We start from the raw sequence: 20,541 nt of genomic DNA, 5'->3' as shown, positions 1-20,541 counted from the left end.
AAGGAGGCACAAACCCCCCCCCCCCCCATCCCCTTCGCTTTTTCTTGGCTGCCTGGTGCGCTCGGGGCGAGGCGCCTCCGGCTACGTACCTGGCTCTTGGCTTCGGCTCCCTCCTGGCGCCGGATGAGGCAGCGGGATCGGGCTGGAGAGGCGATCCCCAGCCCCGCCGGCTCCAGGGAGTTTGGGGCGGTCTCCGGCCTCCCACCCCTCCCGCTGCGCAAATCCCGGCAGAGAAATCGGTTTCAAACCGATTCAAACCACCCACGTTCGGGGGAAGCGCAGCCGCAGCCCCTGGGCCGGCCGGAGAACCGTTTCCCGCAGCCATCCGAGGGGGCTAAGAAAGGGGACTGAGGAGCAGCCCGGAGCCCTAGGGAGTAAGCGGGCCCTGCCCCAGCTGGCTGCCCCCCTGAAGCGTTCCCAGGGATCCTTCAAGTGCGGGGCACCAAACCGCCCTTTGTTTCTCCAAAGCCCCCTCTCAGCCCTTGACCCCAGCTGCCCTCTCCTGTCTGAGTCCCCTTAACCTCTTCTCGCCACCGCCTGCTTGGGGCTGCAGCCAGCTCCCTTCAGGCCTCCCCCTTCCGCCCCCCAACACAGCCCTGTCCCGAGGTTGAGCACAGAAAGTTATAAACCAGGCAAACCAAACCAACAGGAGAAAAAGGGGCAGTTTTAATGATGGCAGCTTCGGGGGTCGTGTGTGTAAACGTGTTCACACCGGCTCTAAACATTCCCTCAGGACCCAGCCTGGAATGGTGCTAAAACCAGGAGCTTCCCTACAACCTTCCTTAACCCAAGTTTGCGGCACCAAGGTGTTAGACGATTTCCTTTAAACAGACTCTTCGATTGGCAGACGGCCAAGCAGAAGTGACAATTCAGATGAAGACGTGGGTTGTGCCCACGGCAGTTCACGACACCATTGACGTGTTTTGTTAAGTCTCTACGGTGCTGTAGGACTCTGTTGTTTTTTAAATTTTTTCTAGTACAGACTCACATGGCTGCCCCTCTGAATTTTTCCGACTCTAGGCCCCCCTGCACGGACACGGCCAAGATATGAAATTTCACCCAGCGATTCCTGCAACGGAGTTATTCTTCCCTAAGGATACATCTGAGTCCCATCCCGCTCCTGAAATCCTTATTCAAGAACATCCCATACACTAGAGGTGTACATGCCATTGCGCCAAGCCAAAAAATGACCCGCTGAAAGTCACACTTATACAATTGCACCATCAAATGATATATTTGAATAATTTATGCTTTGCAGGAAAAATTGGTGCTTTTCTGAAGGAGCCAGAGAGACGCTGTAAGGCATAGAACAAACATAGGAATAGCCAGCATGCACACAATTGCAATTTTTTCCTTTCAACGCCAGAAATTCCTGCCATTTAACACTAGTTGGGAAAGGTGCAAAATAGCATTTGATTTTAGTTGTCAGTCACATTTGAAAAGGATAAACAAACAAAAAAAACCCCAATTTTCTTTCAATATGAAATTAAAAGCGCCTGTGCTTTGAGAATGCGTGGATGTATGAACATTGCGTTTCATTGCCACTTGTTCTGTTGGATAAATTTTTATACCCACACAATATTTTAATATACGGCAGGCCACTGCAATCTTAGGGGATACATCAGTTTTTAATGGTCTGAGTACTCTCTGAATCACCAGGAAGTATTCTGCTGAAGCTTCATTCTCAATCAATTGCAAATAAATTTAGGGTCATAATTTCTCTCTCTCAAGGTTATGTTGGTCTGGTCTTTTTCCTTGTTTTTGAGTATTAACATCTGTGCCCTTGATGGAGGACACAGCAAAACTGCCTATATATGATGGTCCAAGAGAGACTATTTCTTGTAGCCTTGTGCAACAGTTAAATACTTACATAGAAAAAGATTACAGTTATGCCTTCATGTGCTTATTAAAGACAAAAATTAAATGGAATACTTAAATAAAGGTATTGCATCCATTTTAAAATAATCTGATGCTTGGTGTATGTTATGAGCAGAGAAATGTTTATTTTTTATGGGCAAATGAACATTTTAAAATATAGATTTTATATAGGAGGATTTTCCGAGTAGTTAATAAATGCTAAAAAGATAAAAGTGTGCATATGCATTTAAAGAAAACTACAAAATTATTCCAGAGGAAAGAGTTATAAACTACTTAATACAAGTGCACATTTTTAAATACCGCTTCATAGGGCAGTCAAGTAAAGAGCGAATATTTCAATATTCAAAACACTGAATGCAAAATCCTGTAAAATTACTAAAGATATAAATCTGTGTACCAGCCAGCTAATGGTTTATTTGAAACCGTGATTTTCTGTAAAATATTGGTTATTGTCATACTTTACAAAGTAAAAGGCATCAAAGAGCAAGAACACACCAGACAAAAGTTGTAAAAGTTGAAACATTTTTACTTAGAAGTCCAGAAATCAAACTCGAGACAAATACATCAATGAAGTGTTCTTAAAAAGAATACAGACAAAAGCGTGTCTTTAAACATTGTGTTTCTTAGACTGCCTGCTGTGCCTATCTGAACAGCCAATAAAACCCTATTTCTAGACATTCTTTAAAAATCAGTATCTATTTTTGGGCTCTTAAGTTGTGAGCTAAAGGGTGTTTTGATTTGCAAATGACAGGCATACGCAATTGATGCTTAACTAGTAATAAAGGCAGAGCAGTACTCCTACTTCACAAAATGTCTCTCTCAAGCACATTGTAAGTGCTTTGTATGTCTTCTCCAGCACACTGTTTCAAAGCAACATAAAAACCCTTCCCCCATCCGTTATCAGTAAGAAATATACACAGTTAAAACACATATTGTAGTTAAAAACTACGAGCAAGTTTCTTAAAGATGCCTCATTTCTTCAGCTATTGTAAAAACAGGGTTTGATGATGGACGATGTCAGAAGACTAATTCCAGTTGTATCTTCCTGCCGGAGGAGGTAAAGGGTAGGGCCTCCCAGCATATCCCTGTAAACAAACAAAAGCCAGGGTTTATTTTCTGGATTACCGGCACAGTAAACAAGTTAGAGTCTGAAGCGAGGCTACGCAAATGGGAAACAATGCAACTTTTACACAAAGATCACTGAAGAAAGAGCTACACGTCTCATAAGAGTGTTTCCAAAAGCTCTCTTGGATACACGACAGTTTAGCTTCTCCACAAGGAGCGAGAGTCGGTAGCTGCCCCAACCTCACACTTCCATGTGGGTTGGGAAAAGATTTAATAATCCTGAGAGAGGAAGCAAGAAAGGCAGCACAGAAGGTGATCAGAGCTGCAGATATTAGTGGAACTGAACAGGTGCAAAATGAATGCGCGCACACAGTTCATGCGGAGTAACTGGAAAATAGGCCACCTTCACTGTGCACGCTAAAAGTATACTTTGACATGGATGCTGCTTCTTCCTGAGTTATGATTCATCTTATCGGACCCATTATGGTTAACTCATACAATGGTTTGTCTTCATTTAAATTTCATCGAATAAAAGTAGAAGTCTGTACTTTAGTTGCAGACAGGTGATCTTCCGCCAAAGCAAAACAGACAGGCTATGTCTAGACGGGCCTGATTTTCCGCAAATGCTTTTAACGGAAAAGTTTTCCGCTAAAAGCATTTGTAGAAAAGAGCGTCTGGATTGGCACGGATGCTTTTCCACAAAAGCACTTTTTGCAGTAAAGTGTCCGTGCCAATCTAGACGCGCTTTTGCGCAAAAAAGCCCCAAGCCATTTTCGCGATCGGGGCTTTTTTGCACAAAACAAATCTGAGCTGTCTACACTGGCCCTTTTGCGCAAAAGGACTTTTGCCCGAACGGGAGCAGCATAGTATTTCCGCAAGAAGCCCTGATTTCAGACAGTAGGAAGTCAGTGCTCTTGCGGAAATTCAAGCGGCCAGTGTAGATAGCTGGCAAGTTTTTCCGCAAAAGCAGCTGTTTTTGTGGAAAAACTTGCCAGTCTAGACGCAGCCACAGAGGATACATGAGACTTCTTGTCGGCGTGTTCCTGTGGTGCAGCCTTCTTGTTCAGTTTTAAATAGCATTTTAAATGCTAGGTGACAGACTATCAATGCCTGTCAACGGGCTGAGTACTGACAGTAGTACAGAGGACTTCAAGTACAGTGATTTCTAGTTATATATTTGTATCTCACTTCATTTCCACACTCAATACGTCAGCTTCCTGGTGTTAAGCTTATCTGAGGAGAACTTATAAAAGAGACAGTCAACTTGAATCTCTCTCCAAATTGAAAATTTGGTACCTACCCATTGTTACCAATAATCCTAAACTTTACTGTAAGAGGCCAAAGGAAAACTACTCTTTAGTGTCACGTTACTGAGGTGATAGGACACACTAGGTGTATTGTCTTTTGCTTTCTCGGGAGAACTGGGGGCCAGGATGGTGACAGTCCCTTTCCCAGCTTTTTCCAGAAGATGATGAGGAATAAGAGAAGCAGCTAAACTGAATGCCAAGGGCAGCAGGCAAACAAGTGCAAAAGGAGAAAGAGGAAGGTGTGGCCCAAGCAAAATTGACGGTGTTACTCTCTAACAGCCCCAAAGCCTCTTCTAAAGAGACTCCCACCCTCTCTTCATTTAAAAAAAGATTCACAACAAACTGGTTTTGAAACATGCTCCAACAGGAATCTGTGTTTTTTAATATAGTCAATCAATGTAAAGAAAAATCAATGGTGAGTGCATTCCTTTACAAGTCTCTCAGTAGCATAAAATGGTTCACACCAAGGCAGTTTGTGAGTGTGTGTGGCCAAAACACTGTATATAATCACACAAGTCTTAGTGAGGTAGCCGCATTAGTCGTACCTGCAAAAACAATGCGGCCCCTTAAGGACTTAACGGATTTATTTGGGCATCAGATTTCGTGGGTCAAAACCACTTCATCAGATGCATGGATCTAATCGTGCCGTTAAGACACTGACAGAGCTGCATAAGAAAGAACTATTTTTATCACTCAATTCCTTTATTATAGGGTCAATACTAAAAGTTAGACATGTCAGCAACACCATGAATTTTACTGGTTACGTTTCTGGTGTGCCTGTAAGACAGATCAATCAAAATTGGCTACAACAGTGACCCACATCAAAGACAGTTGCATTAACTTTGTAAGCACGCCACAGTGCATGTTTATTAACTCCCGTGGGCCATGCTGTAGCTAGGAATTTAGGCGCAAAGGGAATTGATAATTATTTATGCCACTATCAAAAGTGGGCCCACTTTCATTTTAAGCCTTTTCAGGACATATATAAACATCAATTTCAAAGGTTGATTTGCACTCCTAAAACCCTAGGGTGGCTTTTAATGTAACATCAATATTTACTCACCCCAAGATCATGAGGTGAACAAAAACCTCATTTAAAAAACAAAGGAGGGCTTAATTACTAAAATTAGAGACACAGTACTGTCTCAAAAAGGGGTTGCTCAGAAGGGGAGTTCACACGAGGACACTTCTAAAAAAAGCAAGCAAAGCTTACTTGGCCAGAAGTTTTCTGCCTTGCCCCACTATCATCACATATTTGAATACAAACAAGAACACTGTTCCTGTCTAGATTTAACTTCACTGCAGGATCAAGCAGAAGAGGAGTCCTGCATTTCTGACACCAGACGTGTATCTTGGAAAATATATTAATACTAGAAATTCAGTACATCATCTACGCTGCAATTTGCTAGAACCGTGAGGGGACAAGGGAAGATTTAATAATGTACTGGCTTATAGAAATGTTAACAGTCTATGAGGCGGCATCATAGGTTTTCATAACACATCCTGTTTTGAGCGTCTACATTTTCTTTGTGATTTGATACAGGGCTCTCTGAGTCTACAGTCCCAATGTTTTTCTGAGATCACCATCTCGCCTCTCCTCCATGGGATGTTAACCCGTTTGCATTGCGATTGCAATTTTAAATAGCATTTAAATTTTAAATGAAGGATTCCAGTGCTAACTCCGGTAGCGGAAATGTATCCAGTTATTCTAGGATCGTGGAGCAAAGTGGCCTCATTCATTTTAATTTAATTTACTTATACGTAAATGTGCAGTTATACATTTATTTTTTGGTTTCTAACTTCTTGATTAAGATGCATTTGAAATCATTCCATTCTAGATTTCCAGAACGGACCCTGTCAATACTCGGGATGAAACAGGATAAAAGCCGGCTCCCAGCATGCACTAGTTCCTGGGGAGCTAGCTGCAGGTGCACATAACAGTGTAGCTGCTGAAATTTGCAGAGGTTACACGGCTACCTAATTACCTGCTTTTTAACATCCCTAGCCAATATACACCTCTTAGGAAAATTCAGCCACTATGTGGTGCAGATCAAGAAGGTTCTGGTCTTGTTTAACCAATCAGTGTAGACAGAATCACACCATTTTAAGAGCTAGGTCAGCCCAGACAGTGCGCCCGATTAGAACCCATTCAATCGGATTTCCTCTAGAGGCCAAATAAGGGTTTAAAGCTTGCCTACAGCCGAGTCTCCCAGCCATACGTGAGCATTGTAAACTTTGCCTACAGGCCTATACGCAATAAACCAACCTCTTCTCTACCATCCTCCAAACCAGAGAAGCAGCTTGAGCTAAAGACATTGCCAGACTGATCTTGAAAACTTTTCCAGAAGTTCAGAGAAGGAGCCTTCGGTTGCTATCACAGGTTCAGCTGAACTAGCATTAAGGGTCAGGAGCACTACGGCAGATCACCTGCTGGCTACAGATGTTTCAGCTTCATGAAGTCCTGCAAATCTGGGAGACATGAGACTGGAAGTGGTGTTGGCAGCCGGCAGCCGCCTCCCCTGGGGCTCCTATCACTACGAACGCTGATCCAGGTGAGTGAGCCTGAGCCACAGTGAGGAACAAATCGCAAATTTCCCTAGTGTCTGCATAGTCCAAGCAGCTTCCTCGCAGCCATGCATTTTGGTTGATGTCACATTTGAAATACCTACTAAGAAGTTACATCTTCTTGAAGGGGGGCTATTTAAACAAGCCATTTAAACAGCGAGGCCAACAGCCACCGCAGGCCCTGGAGGGGCTGCACCCCTGAAAGGGGAGGGGCCTTGGATGGAATGGGTGGGATTGAGGGCAATCAGATCTCAGTGCCACCTGGACTGCTGCGGCCCCACCCCGCCCTTGGAGCTATGGAGAGACGCTTTGGCAGCAATTCAAAAGGGGCCTACGGGTCCAGTCACTACTGCACCCTTTGCCATACCATTACTAGAGGCTCCCACAAATGTATATGATGCTGGGGTGTTGCTTTACTACAGCCACAGGACAAGCTATCCATTCTTTTATAGAGCTTTCCAGTAAAGTGATCTACCGTAACAGACAAGGAAACATGAAGTGGAGGAAAGCGCCATAGCAGGAAATTCACCTTGGCAAGCACCAAGTGACAATGGTATAGTGCTCTAACTAGGCTTCTCAGGGAGACAAGGCGGATGAGATAATATCTTTTCCTGGACCAACTTCTGTTGGTCAGAAAGAAAAACTTTTGAGTGACCTAGGTCTCCAGGTCCGGAAAGGCACAAAGGGCAGGTCGCAACACTGCAGGGCTAACCTCGGAATAGGCTGCGCGAATTGCGTAGCTGAAGTCGAAATAGCTTATTTCGACTCTCGGTGCTGTCTATGCAGCACTTATTTCGAAACAGGGCACTCTTCCCGACTTCCCTTACGCCTCAGACAACGAGGTTCACAGAAGTTGGAGTAAGAAGCCCGTTATTTCGAACGTATTGCAAAACATCGGGTTTGCTGTGTAGACGCGCACCATGTTATTTCGGAATAACTGATGTTATTCCGAAATAACGCTGTTGTGTAGACGTGCTGTTAAAGAGCCACAGCTAAAGACAGGATCGAACACAGATATTTAGCATTAGTGGTGAGCGCACATAACTTGATCCAATAAAAGATATTATCTCGCTCACCGTGCCTCGCTAATATCCCAGGATTAACACGGCTGTAGCAATACTGCATACTGAATAGGTGTGTAGGCTAACAGAATGGAATTTTCAGAATTAAATGCATCGTTTTACCATTAGACACTGAAATGTAAGTCGGTATCCAAGCAATTATCCCTGAAAAGCAGATCCAGCTACTGGCTCATCCCTATATTACTCCAGTTTTACACTGGCATAACGTGGACTTCATTGCCGTTACACCAGAGCAAAAGTGAAGCCAGGCAGATTCCACGCAATTGATTCATTACAATTCGGTTCCCAATTAAATAGGTTTTACATTTATAAAACAGAAACGAGGATTGGGTAATAATCTCTCATGTGTGGTACAGGCCAGAAATTAACCTTCTGTTACAACATCCTCCTACAGCTGGGGAAGTAGGACCAAGAGGGGAGGGGTATGAGAAACTATTCTGAAAATTAATAAAAGTAAGGAGGAAAGCATACATTGGAAGAGGGGGATGCCCCACACGGCATTTTTAGCTCCTGGAGGGCAGCTGAAAACACTAAAAAGGGAAGACTTCTTCCCCTTCTTGGGAGTTAGCTGGGCCAGGACCCTTAGAAATAAGGCAGAGGTATACTTCCATCCTCACTAATGGCTCACACCTTTGCTTCCACATCAGTTCTGGAAAACAACACGGTTACGCAGCAGGTAAGAGGAAGAGAATTTCCTCTTCCTACTTCTCCAGCTGCTACTTGGTAGCCTTGCTTGCCAGTGGACCACCACAAACTCTGGCTTCCAAAAAAACAGCATCTGCCTCATATTCCAGAAGTGACCTAAAATTTAATCAGGACAGCGCCAGTGCATTTTCCTACTGTGCTACACCACCCAGTTGCTGTACTTAAGGTAGGGGTGTTAAAATTAGAGTAATCAACTAATCGAACAGTCGATGGCATTTCCACCGACTATTCGATAAGGGCGCTTCCGCTTTGAAATGCGGCAAGAGCCACATGGCATTCCGCCTTTGAAATGTACAAGACCTTCAGCAGGGGACTGAGTCCCCCGCTGGCCTCATGCGGCGCTTCCCCTTTGAAATGTACAAGAGCCCCAGTAGGGACTCTTGTACATTTCAAAGGTGGAATGCCGTAGGTGCGCCTCTGCCTCCTCCCACGGAGCTGGAGGGAACCGGCTTTTAAGCTGGCTTCACCCACCCACAACGCTCTCTTTCCCCCCTACCCCCCTTTGCTGCCTCTTTTTGAGAGAGGCAGAAAGGGGGAGGGAGGAAGCGACTAGTTGCTAGTGTCTCGACTATCCGATAAGTCACTTACATCCCTATCTTAAAGTTTCTAGTACAATTGTGCACCCTAACATGTCATCCATTTATTGGAGAAAAATGGAAGAGAATATGAGAGAGAGATAGAGAGAGAGAGAGTATGTGTGTGTGTGGGGGGGGAGAGGGGGAGAGAGTGTGAGATGTTGTTTTGGCTCTTTATTAAACTCATATTGTCCTTTTAGAAAGATGGCAAGTCCACTTCATGCTTGACTATGCACTCTTTAATGTTTGCTTACTTAAATCTAAGTAAGTAAATTTAGTGTGTGCATAAGTGAGAGGATTTAGTGGAACTCAATTTTTTTTAATCATTTCAATGGATAACTATTTTGTAAGCCTTTTCTCCATTTTTTTTTCAATTTAAATTTTCACCATTAAAGGGAGTTATGGGTGCTCTGAAAATTTAGCAACAGATTTTATATTCAAGAATTGCTCCAAAAAGTTTTATAACTTGATATAAGTGGTCATCACATGTCAAAAATATACAAAGTAATTATCCTTAAATTCGAACTCCAAAAAGTTTTCCAGATGCATTTTTTCTTTGCCTTTCCATAGGTTTTGATCATCACAGATGGAAATATTTTATTCATCTGTTTTTGTGTGAACAGCGAAATCAAGTTACTAAAATTTAACAATGAAATCTAATCATTCCAAGACTAGCTAGCTAACACCCCCACCCCCACCCCCAACCCCTTTGGCTATTAAGTGTCTAACAGACTGGAAACTATGTGGTTAAGTCAAATCAGTATGCTTTCACAAAAAGGAAAAAAAATCTAATTTAAATTTGGTGGTTTGATATGTCCTTCAATTCATCTCTGAGGATGTGTTAAAAACAACCCTTTAAAAAGAGAGCCACGTTAAACTTTAAAACAAAACCGTAGATTTTTCATTTGCGGTAAGGATTTTATCATTTTCCATACCAAAGACACTGCAAAAGTTATCCAGAAGAAAACAATGTACAATCACAAAGTGTTTTATTACCTGTCTTCCCCTATCCATTCGATCATCAGGTCTGTGTGGGTAATTCATTGGTCCACCTAGGCCTTGGTACCGATTTTGCTGGAATGCCGCACCCTGGGATTGCAGCATGCGGTTCCAAGACAGAAGGGGGGCAGCCCCAGAATTTCTGTGGTAAAGCACATGTATATTACAGCATGTTATTAATTTTATATATAAACTTCATATTACAAACCCCAACCCTTTATGGACATGTTTAATACATGGGTTGATTTGCCTAGGCACAGATCTATTGTGTTAATTGCGTGGTCACATTACAATCTCCGGGAGCTACAAATGCTGGAGCCCCTCTGATCTGGCCCACACTAGGTAAGCAACAAGCCCTGCACAATTTTAACAATCGGACCATTTTGACACACTACTCCACTCTCAAAAATACTATGGCAAAAAAACCACATGCTCTTGAAAGAATGCAATTTTGATTTTGCAGTCAGGGATTTTTTGGACTCCCTATAGGGATTTTTGTTTATCCCGTATTTTAGAGACAGGTTTGCCGGTCTGTTTGCAGTGACTGCCAATGCAGATTTGAAACAAAACATCTCCGAGTTAGCTAAACGTAACACACTATCCAATGAGTAAATATGTGCAACACAGGAGAATGAAGCTTTATTTTCTAAATGTCCAGACTCTTTCTGGGAGTCCATTCTTTCTTGTTAATTGCAGGTTGCAAATGAATTCTTACTGCCGAGTATTTTGAATCTAGGGTAGGGGCCTTGGCTGCTTTTTCCCATCCATTATTCTGCTCAATATGTCAGAAGGTCTGATCGGGAAGAAACCTTTTCAAGTTCTATTGATGCAGTTTTCAATTGACCATGGTGACCTAGCAACATAAGCACTAATTGGCATGGACTGACTGACATTTGGTATACAGTTATATGGGAACACACATTCAACATCTATTTTAACCCAGTTTGTCATCCTAGATTACTAGCAGCAAGAAATGTTTTAATTGCCTTCAAGTACCTAGGCTAAACTTACAGATATAAAACTGGTACATCAAATGATTGTTTTATTACAAATATTCATAAAAATGATAAAGCCATATACGGCTTTGGATACGCTCTCTCCAGCGTTAGAGAATTCAAAATCCACATTTTCTGCACAGAACACACAGTGTGTTGAGGGGGAAGAGAATTAATCAGATATATTCAATAGAATTCATATACAAACCCAGTAAATTTAAATTTGTTTTGATTACCGTTCAACAGGTATACATTGATATTCTATTACGGTTTCTGAGCACAGGAGGAAAGAAACTAGCATAAAATATCAAAATGTTGGACAACTGGTATGTAGGGAAATCATTTGATCTTAGAATGGATTGTAAAGAAAATAACTACAGTATTACTTTCCTGGTCTTTGAAAAATCTGGGGCTGGATTCATTTGGTTAGATATGAAAGTCATCCCTGACCAAACTCTACCAAAGTCAACGAAGTGACACTGGGGCTGAATTTGACCCAGTCTATTCAAGCAAGCACTCAGGGTTTTAATAAGGTGATCAATTCTCCTTCTTGAAGTTTGTACAAGCATATTACACATAGCTGCCTATACAACAGTCGAAAGATGAGTGGTAGGCTTATGAAGGAAGAATTGGTGGGGGCGGGGAATGTTTTCATGTGCTGTAATAGGAAAGTCACTGATCCAAACGGAAAGTCTATATTAAGCGAGTGCAAGCTATTTCTGAGCACCCAAAACAAAAAACGGTAAATGAAAACGGCACTGTGATTACTTTGTCTGGCCAGATTTTAAGAACAGTTATGATGATGAAACCTAGGCAAGGAGAACCACTGTCCACAGAGATAAAAGAACAAGATTCCTAGTATAAAGCATGAATCTTTCTTGACAGACGCATAGTTTCCGCTTACAAGCAATATACACAAAGGAATTTACTGAAACAGAATTAAATGTTGCACAGAAGCAAAATCTTAATGAAAGCTGAATTACACTCCTTTTGCCTATTTTGATCTCAAGCACCAGCCTCTATATTCATAAAACATTATCTGAAGCATTTACTAGTCAGACCAATACTGTAATAATTTTAAATCCATGGCAGGTTAGATTAAGCACTCAAGATGTCCTACAACTAGTGCGGAGACATTCCTTTTGCTTAACTACATATTTGGTAATGTTTTTATTTTACATTTCAAGGAAATATCATTGTCACCCTAAGGCAAACCACTGGATTCATAATATGCCTCTGTATTTTGTCAGTTACCTCGTAGTGGTGACACGAGAACATTCCATCAAAACGCTATGAACGTTAAGTAGGATCAGCCAGATCTTTCATTATTATTTGGTTTCTGTAAGTTTGTCAATAATTTCCTTTATAAAATCACTTCACCACAAAAGTCTGTGTAGGCAACAGCTTCTGTAAGGTCTCTCAGGACCATTTTAAAAACAGATTCCATTTAAATCAGTATGTTTAAATTCTATACAAATGCCAAGAGACTGCGGTTAAAACGAATGTGTGTTTTCGTAACTCAAGTTGGTCTCACACAACAAGTTAAATTATTCAGACAGGAAGTACATACTACTAATATGAGTATTTAATTCCCCAAAAACCATCCCAAGCAGTGATTAAATAGTCAGTATGTTGCTTTTTGATAAGACAATATACAATCACAGCAACAACTATTCGAAGAGGATTTTGGCAATTCATTTGACAGTTAATGTTTACAGGGCAAAAAGTTACATACTATGTTTTGTATTAGACAGTGTAATTTTGCAAGTCTGCATATTAGGAATGTTTACTAAGTTGGACTGACAACATACTAGGAGTGCATCATAGATTTAAAAGCTTGTTAGACATTTCTATTGCTTCCAAGCTACTGTAAAAATAGAACAGGGCTATTTAAAAATAGAAGATTTTAGCTAAACCATTTTCAAAATGCTTTGCAAGTACCACAGTGTTAAAAGCAAAAAAACAAAAACCCCTACACACAAAAACAAACAAAATCCCTCCAAACAAAAACCCACAAACAAAAAGATTTCAACCTCCAGATTTCGATTCTGTCCATCATTCACTAGGTTAATGTACTTTATTTAGGTGATGAAACGGTATTGATGCAAGATTACAGTTGACATTTTAATCTGACAAATCAGGAAATTAAAAGATACAGTTCCCACCGGAAAAAATTCTGTGCTATTGTGCATATTTATTACTATAGGATCTAGTCTGTCTTAACTTGGCCTCTTAATATACAAGCAGCAATACAAAGTAATAGACACAAGGGCAATGCCCTTTGTGCTGTATTTGACTTAGGACAAAACATGATATATTACCCAGTATTGTATGATTGTGTAATGAAACCCTAATACATATGGTAACTGATAGTGAGGGTTGCTTTAGAAAGTATTCTGTGCTAAGAAAATGTTCATATGTTCCAAGCCTCAATTTTCCATGGAGATTTCATTCAAGCACAGACTAAACAACCCTAGCTTAGCTGAGAAGATTTTCAACACCCACAGTGAAAGGACTGTGTTCTCTTCCCTGAAACGTTAGGAAATGACAGTCAAACCCAGATTTCTTGAGCTTTCTAGGGTTATGATCAACAAAGCCCACAAATAACATCACATATATAAAGCTTCTAAAATATAATACAGGTTGGACCTCCCTGGTCTGACACCCTTGGGACCTGAATGAGGGAATCTGCTGGATCAGGGGAAGCTCCTGTCACTGGCCTCCCAGCCCGCTGCTCGTCCCTGTAGCTGGTTCCATTCCAGCCCACTGCCACTGGGCCCCAGCTCTGCTACTGCAGGGGTTGGGGGGCAAAGGTTCTGGCCCTGCTGCCATTGGCCAGCTGGGGCTCCCCTGGGATGGAGCTCCGCAGCCGGCAGCAGCCCTCGCTTCTGCCCCACCCAGCCATGCTCCCTGGGATGGGACTTGCTGGGTGCCGGAGGCGCAGCATGGGGCTCCCCAGCCGCTGGCAGCTTAGCTAGTGGGACTTCCTGCCACTGGATTCCTAGCTGGCTCACGCTCCCGAGTGCCAGGTCTGTCTGGTCCAGCAGCATCTGTAGTCCTGCTGGACCCCGGATGTTGCTGGACCAGAGAGTCCTGGATTTAGGAGCTTCAACGTGTAATGAAGTCCAGCCGCCAGCACTGGAAAAAGTGCCACCAAGCCTAGAGTACACAGCATTCTCTCGCACTGGGGCTGGAGCAATTGTTATAGTGGCAGTGCCGAGAGCCACTGAACGCAACTGTCAGCTCTGTATAGAATGGAAACCTCTTCAAGACAGGGGTGCAGAAGCCCCCCCAGCAGCTCTGGGTCCAGCACCTATGTGCTCACATGCTTAGTCAGCATTACATCAGGCCCAAAGTGGTTTATACTGACAGCAGAACTCCTCAGAACAGGGCGACCATTTGCTTACAAGTATGCAGGGGTGGCTCTGTTCGACAAACGTCCTGTGGTTTTAATTACCTACGCCCCCTGCATATACCCCTGGAGACCGTTATACCCCTGGCTTTCAAAACGTAAATGCCCCTGTATAGCCAACGAGGTCATTCTGACTATGAGACACAAGCATTTTACAGCCCTGTTTCCTCCCAGCAAGCTAAATCCAATCGCTTTAACCCAGCCTCCCAGAAATCTTTGTGTCTCCCTCGATGGCCCCTCACTGGCAGGGACGGGACCAGACTCACATCCCCTGCTGCCAGCTGGAGGTTCACCCTCCCAGTCCTGTCTACTTCAGAGGAAGAGCTTCTTCTCTTCCACTGGGCACTATGATGTCAATGCCTATTCACTTCTTTGGCAGCCTAGGCAGAGCAAGGAGAACACAAGAACGGCCAGACTGGGTCAGACCAAAGGTCCATCTCGCCCAATATCCTGTCTGCCGACAGTGGCCAGCACCAGGTGCCCCAGAGGGAGGGAACACAACAGGCAATCCTCACGTGATTCCTCCCGTCCAGAGAAACCCACCTCCAGAGAAACAGAGGCTAGGGACACCATTCCTACCCATCCTGGCTAAGAGCCTTTGATGGACTTAACCTCCAGGAATCAATCTAGGAGGAGGAGGAGGAACAAGTAGCAGGAACAGACAGTGGATAAGGAGCACAGACAGCAGCCTCACAATGCCACAAAAACTTGTTGGCAACTTCTCTCCTGCTTCTTAACTATGCACAGGTTGAAAACCACTGCTCAAGGGCATTAGAGCCAGCAAGGGAGCCCCAGGTCTATTACAATCAACTCCCCTCCCAATCCCAAATCCTTTAGAAACAAATATTCAGGCCACTGACTTTTGGATGCACACTCATTCAGTAAGGCAAAGATTTAATGTCAATGCTCTGTGCGTGTAAACATTTTAACTTTGTATTTTCCTTATCTAGTGTCGTTGGGAACATGGCAGGTGTATTTGTCCTCCCTGGAGTGCTGAGTTAGGCAAGCAGGTGGTTTTATAAACCAAAAAGATACAAGCACAAAACACCAGAAAAAATAATCTTGAGCTGTGAAAAGCCACCTTATTTTCATTTTAAAGCCAGAAGGATTTTCTGCAAACTTTCCAAAGAGATTCATTCCCCTCTTGGCTACGTCATGACATGAACAACTTCAGTGCCATAAAGAAACTGGAGAGAGGCCAAGAATGGAAGTTTAGGAATTAAAAGGCGATCTCCACATTGTAACCTCACTAGCACACTGCCTGCTGTCCACACAGCCTGCCCTCAAGAGGTAGCGTTAAGGAGCCAGTATTTCCACAATATACTATACTAGTGAGTATGTGCATCTTCCCAATATTAAAAGGAAAATACACTCTGTATCCTCATGCCAAGTCTTTCCCACTATCATCTACACTAAAATCAACACACACAACGGCATCGGTTGAAGAGGTGGAAGTGTAAAGTTGGAAATTCAGAAGGCCAAACAGATATTTTAGTTCAAATATTGTGAATCAACGAAACCTTACAGAATGACGTTCTAGACTAGAGTGAAGTTCCTCTTGTTTTAAAAAACAACTACAAGTTACCAAATCATATAGGATTCTTTCATGAAAAGAAACAGAAGAAAAACTATTTGTGAAGCTACTTTTAATAAAGATCAAGGATTACAGTCTGATACACTGCGGAACATAATGCTGAAAACGACACTTCATGTGGACTCTTGCCTTACAAACCTGGCAAATTAAAGAGACAGCGGGCCGATTTTGACAAATAAAAAGGCTAGCCATGGAAGGGGGGTGTGTTTGTTAAACAGCCCAACAACTTTTCCCCAGTCTGATTCTTTTTTGCATTTACAGCTGTAAGTAAACGGAGCATCTGTAAAAGCAAGTGTCCATTTCTAATCTGTACTCTAAAAACTGCACTACCTATTTTAATATCATTATTCATAGCTTTCAGATATTCCGGAGTTGTAAAGCCCATCCGACTTAAGGGCATACAACTTAGCAATGAAGGAACACATGTAAAACATCCCTTATTATCAAACCATGTCACATTCTTTCTATTCCATGGTACTTATTGGACTGCAGATTCTATAATCCTCCTCTGAGTCCCTTCTGCATTTAATTCAGTTCAGCCTTAAGTAGTTAAAGAAACTGTTTTCAGTGGCAACTAATAACTACTGACCTACAGTGACACTGCCCTACAATAGGCTTGTCAGGCCTCAAAAAGTAGTACCAAAGAAGCTGATTAGGACTTCAAGAGGTTTGTAGCAAGAATCAATGGCTCGTCTGTACTAATACTGTGGTTCCAGCACAGAAATGATAAAAGTGGAACACCATTAGTTATGCCTCATTAAGCTCCACAACCCTCCTAAAAAGAAATTTGTTTAGCCTGTACAAAAATCTAATGCAGTTTTAAGCTCTCTGTGTTGAATTTCATGGTATCTCAAAAGCTTCAATAAGATAAAGGCCAAAGATCCAAGAATGGTAACCAAAGCATCAACAGTAAAGTTAATTTTGAAGTTTCTGGTTTTTAATAGAACAGGTCTCCCCCCTCCCTTTTTTCTCTTTCTTTCTTAGCCAGAAACTCAAATCTTTGAAAAAGAGAAACAGTGCATCTCATACCCCACAATACACATACAGCAAGAATTTAATATCTTGTAAAGATGTGTTTTAAAAAACAAATCTATTGAAACAGAAAAGCAAAAGCCTCACTTTAAGATGAACAAGTAACACTGTGGACTCTGAGGACGCTAAGAACCTAAAAAAAATGTATCGAATGCAAGTAGCCATACCTGTCGTATCTTTGGGGCGGCTGCTGCAGCAGAGGTGTGGGCCCTCGCCACGATTCTTGGGGCCGTAGATCTGTATAATAAAACAAAAAAGTCTTAATGTGTAAAAATCGGTCCCATACACCACTTATTGTCAAGGCTCTGTTAAAACACTACGTGTTAAGAGTTTCAGAGAAGCAACAAAAACACCCCCAATTGGACTTGCTGCCAAATACTTTTGGGGAAAACTTTTACACTCTGGAGTAGCTGACCCTGGAAACTGGTGAAACAGCAAAATGTCTCCATTTGTAGCTTGTTAATATACGCCACAAACCTACATTGCAGGTAATCAAGAGGAAAAGTTACAGTTACTGGGACCAATACATTGGTTGATATTTTAAACTTGCATTTTCTGAAAATTTTACAACAACAAAAAAAATCAGGCAACTCCGACCACAATTTCTAAAAAGCTTCTTGCAGGTAATGTTTAGTGTTACCACCAAATACTGTGGATGTACGTATGATCTTTGTAATGGGGGAGGGGCGAGAAAGCAAACTGATAAAGAACGGCAATATTTTTATAAACATCAACCAATCATTTTCTTCTATTTATTAGGCTGAATTATTCACCCTACAGTCTGAAAGAGGATAGGGCGCAGACATGGTTTAAGAGTACTCTAGGTTCAACTTTGGTCACTGGAATATTAGGTTTTACTTTGTATCCTTTTGAATAATTATTACACAGGAGGGTTGCCTGGTGTCCGGTATTGACAGTTCAGTATTTTCACCTCCTGTCCAGTTTTTTTTTATATATATATAAAATCAGAAAATACCGGACACCTAAAATGTCCAGTATTTTCTGATTTTTTCTAGCCGGAGGCAAAAATCCCGGGTGCTTACCGGGTTCCGCAGGGGAGCTGTTTGGCCCAGAGCAGGGAGACAAGACGGCGGACAACCGCCGGCAGCCTGTTAGGGACAAAAGGCCCCAAAAGCATTTCTTAAAGGGGCCACGCTGGTTTTTTTTTTTTTTTCCCATTAAAAAATTTTTTTTGCTTAATAACTCTCAGGATCCTTTCTCCCGCCTCAGAATTTTTCCCCTGGTGGGTTTTTTTGGGGGAAGGATGTTCAGTATTTTTGGTTAAACCATCTGGCAACCCTATTACACGCTGAAAAAAATTGGTAAAAATCTGGCGTAGGATCCATGGCATTGCAGCAGTCAGAAACGGTAATGAAAGGGACCACCCACTTTTCAATTGTTTTCTTGTAGTCAAGCTCTAACTCTGTACAAAGATGTACCAGCAACAACTTTGCTTTAATAAGACATGCAATTAAATGGCTGCTGTTCTTCTAAATAAATTGACCAGTAAACAGGATGAAAGAAACATCTAATCAATAGCTCCCTGCTCAGCTCACAACACTTAAATTGTGTAGCAGCCAAAAGCTTCAGTTTCAGTGACATCTTTGATTATCTTCAATGGTGTTTAAGTGTGACCTAATTATAACAGATGGTTCCAGAAGTTGTCTAATGGATACACTGTGATAGGATAGTAATACCCTGTTAAATTGTCAATATTCAAGGACACCAAAGCTTAGCAATAATTTGAGAGAACTCGACATTTACTTTTTCAATTGAGCTTTCAAGAAAAACATGGCTAGAGGGAAATCTGAGCCTCTCTTCTAGAAACTCAGACTGGATTGCTTATGCGTTTTAATGGTCTGACCTGAACAGAAACCTTTCATGGCAGCACTTGAGAGAACTGTGTATAGTGCGGGCAGGTCCTACGGAAGATAACAGCTGCTGGCGGAAATAAATTCTGATCTCCAACAGTTCTGGTATTCCTGCCTTGGGCCTCTTTGATCAGGATGAACCGTGCTCACAGAGGCAAGATTACAAAGTTACTTGTAGTGTGAACAAAATATCCATTAGAGGCTAGATTAGGATTCCCCAAACTCATTTCCCTTGTAACTAATTGCTAATTTGAAGATAAAGCATTTTATATTATTTTGTTTAATGGCAGCCAGATTGGCAGGGAAATCTATAGGATCAAGTTAGGAAAAGGAAAAAAAAAAAACCACGAGACCAATCAAAGTTTAAATGGTAACGACAATTTGAGAGGATAAGGTACTTTAAGAGACATAGATTCATTATTCAAATTAGGACAGTACTAAAGGGCATGAGCATGTATTGTAGGGGAAGGTACTGACAATAGGGGGCCATTTCAATTTTCCATGGTCCATAGTTTCAAGTCTATCATTTTAAGCAAGCTTCATTTGAAAAGAGAAAATGAAAGATCTGCATTTCACGATTAAATATTTAACCCTCCAGGTATGTCCATAATTCTCTTAATTAAGTTGTCTACCTGGTCCTGGTAAATGACACCACCTTCTATTTGTAGCTTTCAAGAAAACTGTTCCCATTTCTGCTGAGCGTGGACTCTATCATGGTGATCCAGCCAAAGAAGACCTCCAGGCTTAATTCCTTAGGCCATGTCTTCACTGGGCAGGAACATCCAATTAAAATATGCAACTCCAGCTGGAGTCAACATACTTTAATTCAAGTTTCCAGGTGATCTCCACAGCAGGAGGTCAATGGGGAGAAAACCTTCCGTCAGTTTCCCTTTCTACTTGGAAGGAGCAGGAATGTGCTCACTGAATTTGATCTAGCAGGTCTTTGCTAGACCTTCTAAATCAAACTCCGGAAAAATGATGTGGCAGTGTCGATCTTCCGCCTAGTGAATACATGGCCTTATTTCTCTGCACCTAAGTAACAAGGTCACCAGGTTCCTAAACTGACAGCTCTATCAAAAAGAGGCAGCAAGGACGGAGAAGAGGAGGGGGTGCATCAAAGCATCAGCACCGCATGGAGCCTGGGGCAGCCGCTTTGAAATGCCACATGCAGCCCGGGGCCAGCTGGGGACTTCTCCAGCTGACCCTGGGCTTCATGCGGCACTGCTGTTTTGAAATGCCGTGGAAAGCATGGGGCCAGCAGGAGATTGCTTGAGTCCCCCACTAGCCCTGTGCTCCCCATGGCGCTTTCACCTTTGAAGTGTAGCGACAGCCCTACACTTTAAAGGCAGAAGCGCCCTTATCGACTAATCAAATAGTCAATGCAAATTGCATCGACTATTTGATTAGCCAATTAATCTATATTTAACATCCCTAATGCAGATGAAAGAAGTGGCTCTTGTT

The 20,541-nt window shown here is 42.3% G+C and overlaps 1 protein-coding gene across 1 annotated transcript in view; it reads right to left on the bottom strand.

Moving 5' to 3' along the window:
• Positions 1-2,383: 2,383 nt before the first annotated feature.
• Positions 2,384-20,541, bottom strand: part of XRN2 (5'-3' exoribonuclease 2) — a 96,631-nt gene continuing 78,473 nt past the window's right edge. The window contains exons 28-30 of the mRNA XM_075925794.2: positions 17,377-17,446; positions 10,174-10,318; positions 2,384-2,963 (exon numbers count right to left, since the gene is read on the bottom strand). Coding sequence (XP_075781909.1) covers positions 2,904-2,963; positions 10,174-10,318; positions 17,377-17,446 — 275 coding nt within the window. The 3' untranslated portion in view covers positions 2,384-2,903. The remainder of the gene's footprint in view (positions 2,964-10,173; positions 10,319-17,376; positions 17,447-20,541) is intronic.

The sequence above is a fragment of the Pelodiscus sinensis genome, chromosome 3 (genome assembly GCF_052426305.1).
Source record: "Pelodiscus sinensis isolate ZL-2025 chromosome 3, ASM5242630v1, whole genome shotgun sequence".
Classification (NCBI taxonomy): domain Eukaryota; kingdom Metazoa; phylum Chordata; order Testudines; family Trionychidae; genus Pelodiscus; species Pelodiscus sinensis.
This window is presented reverse-complemented; position numbering and strand designations above follow the sequence as displayed.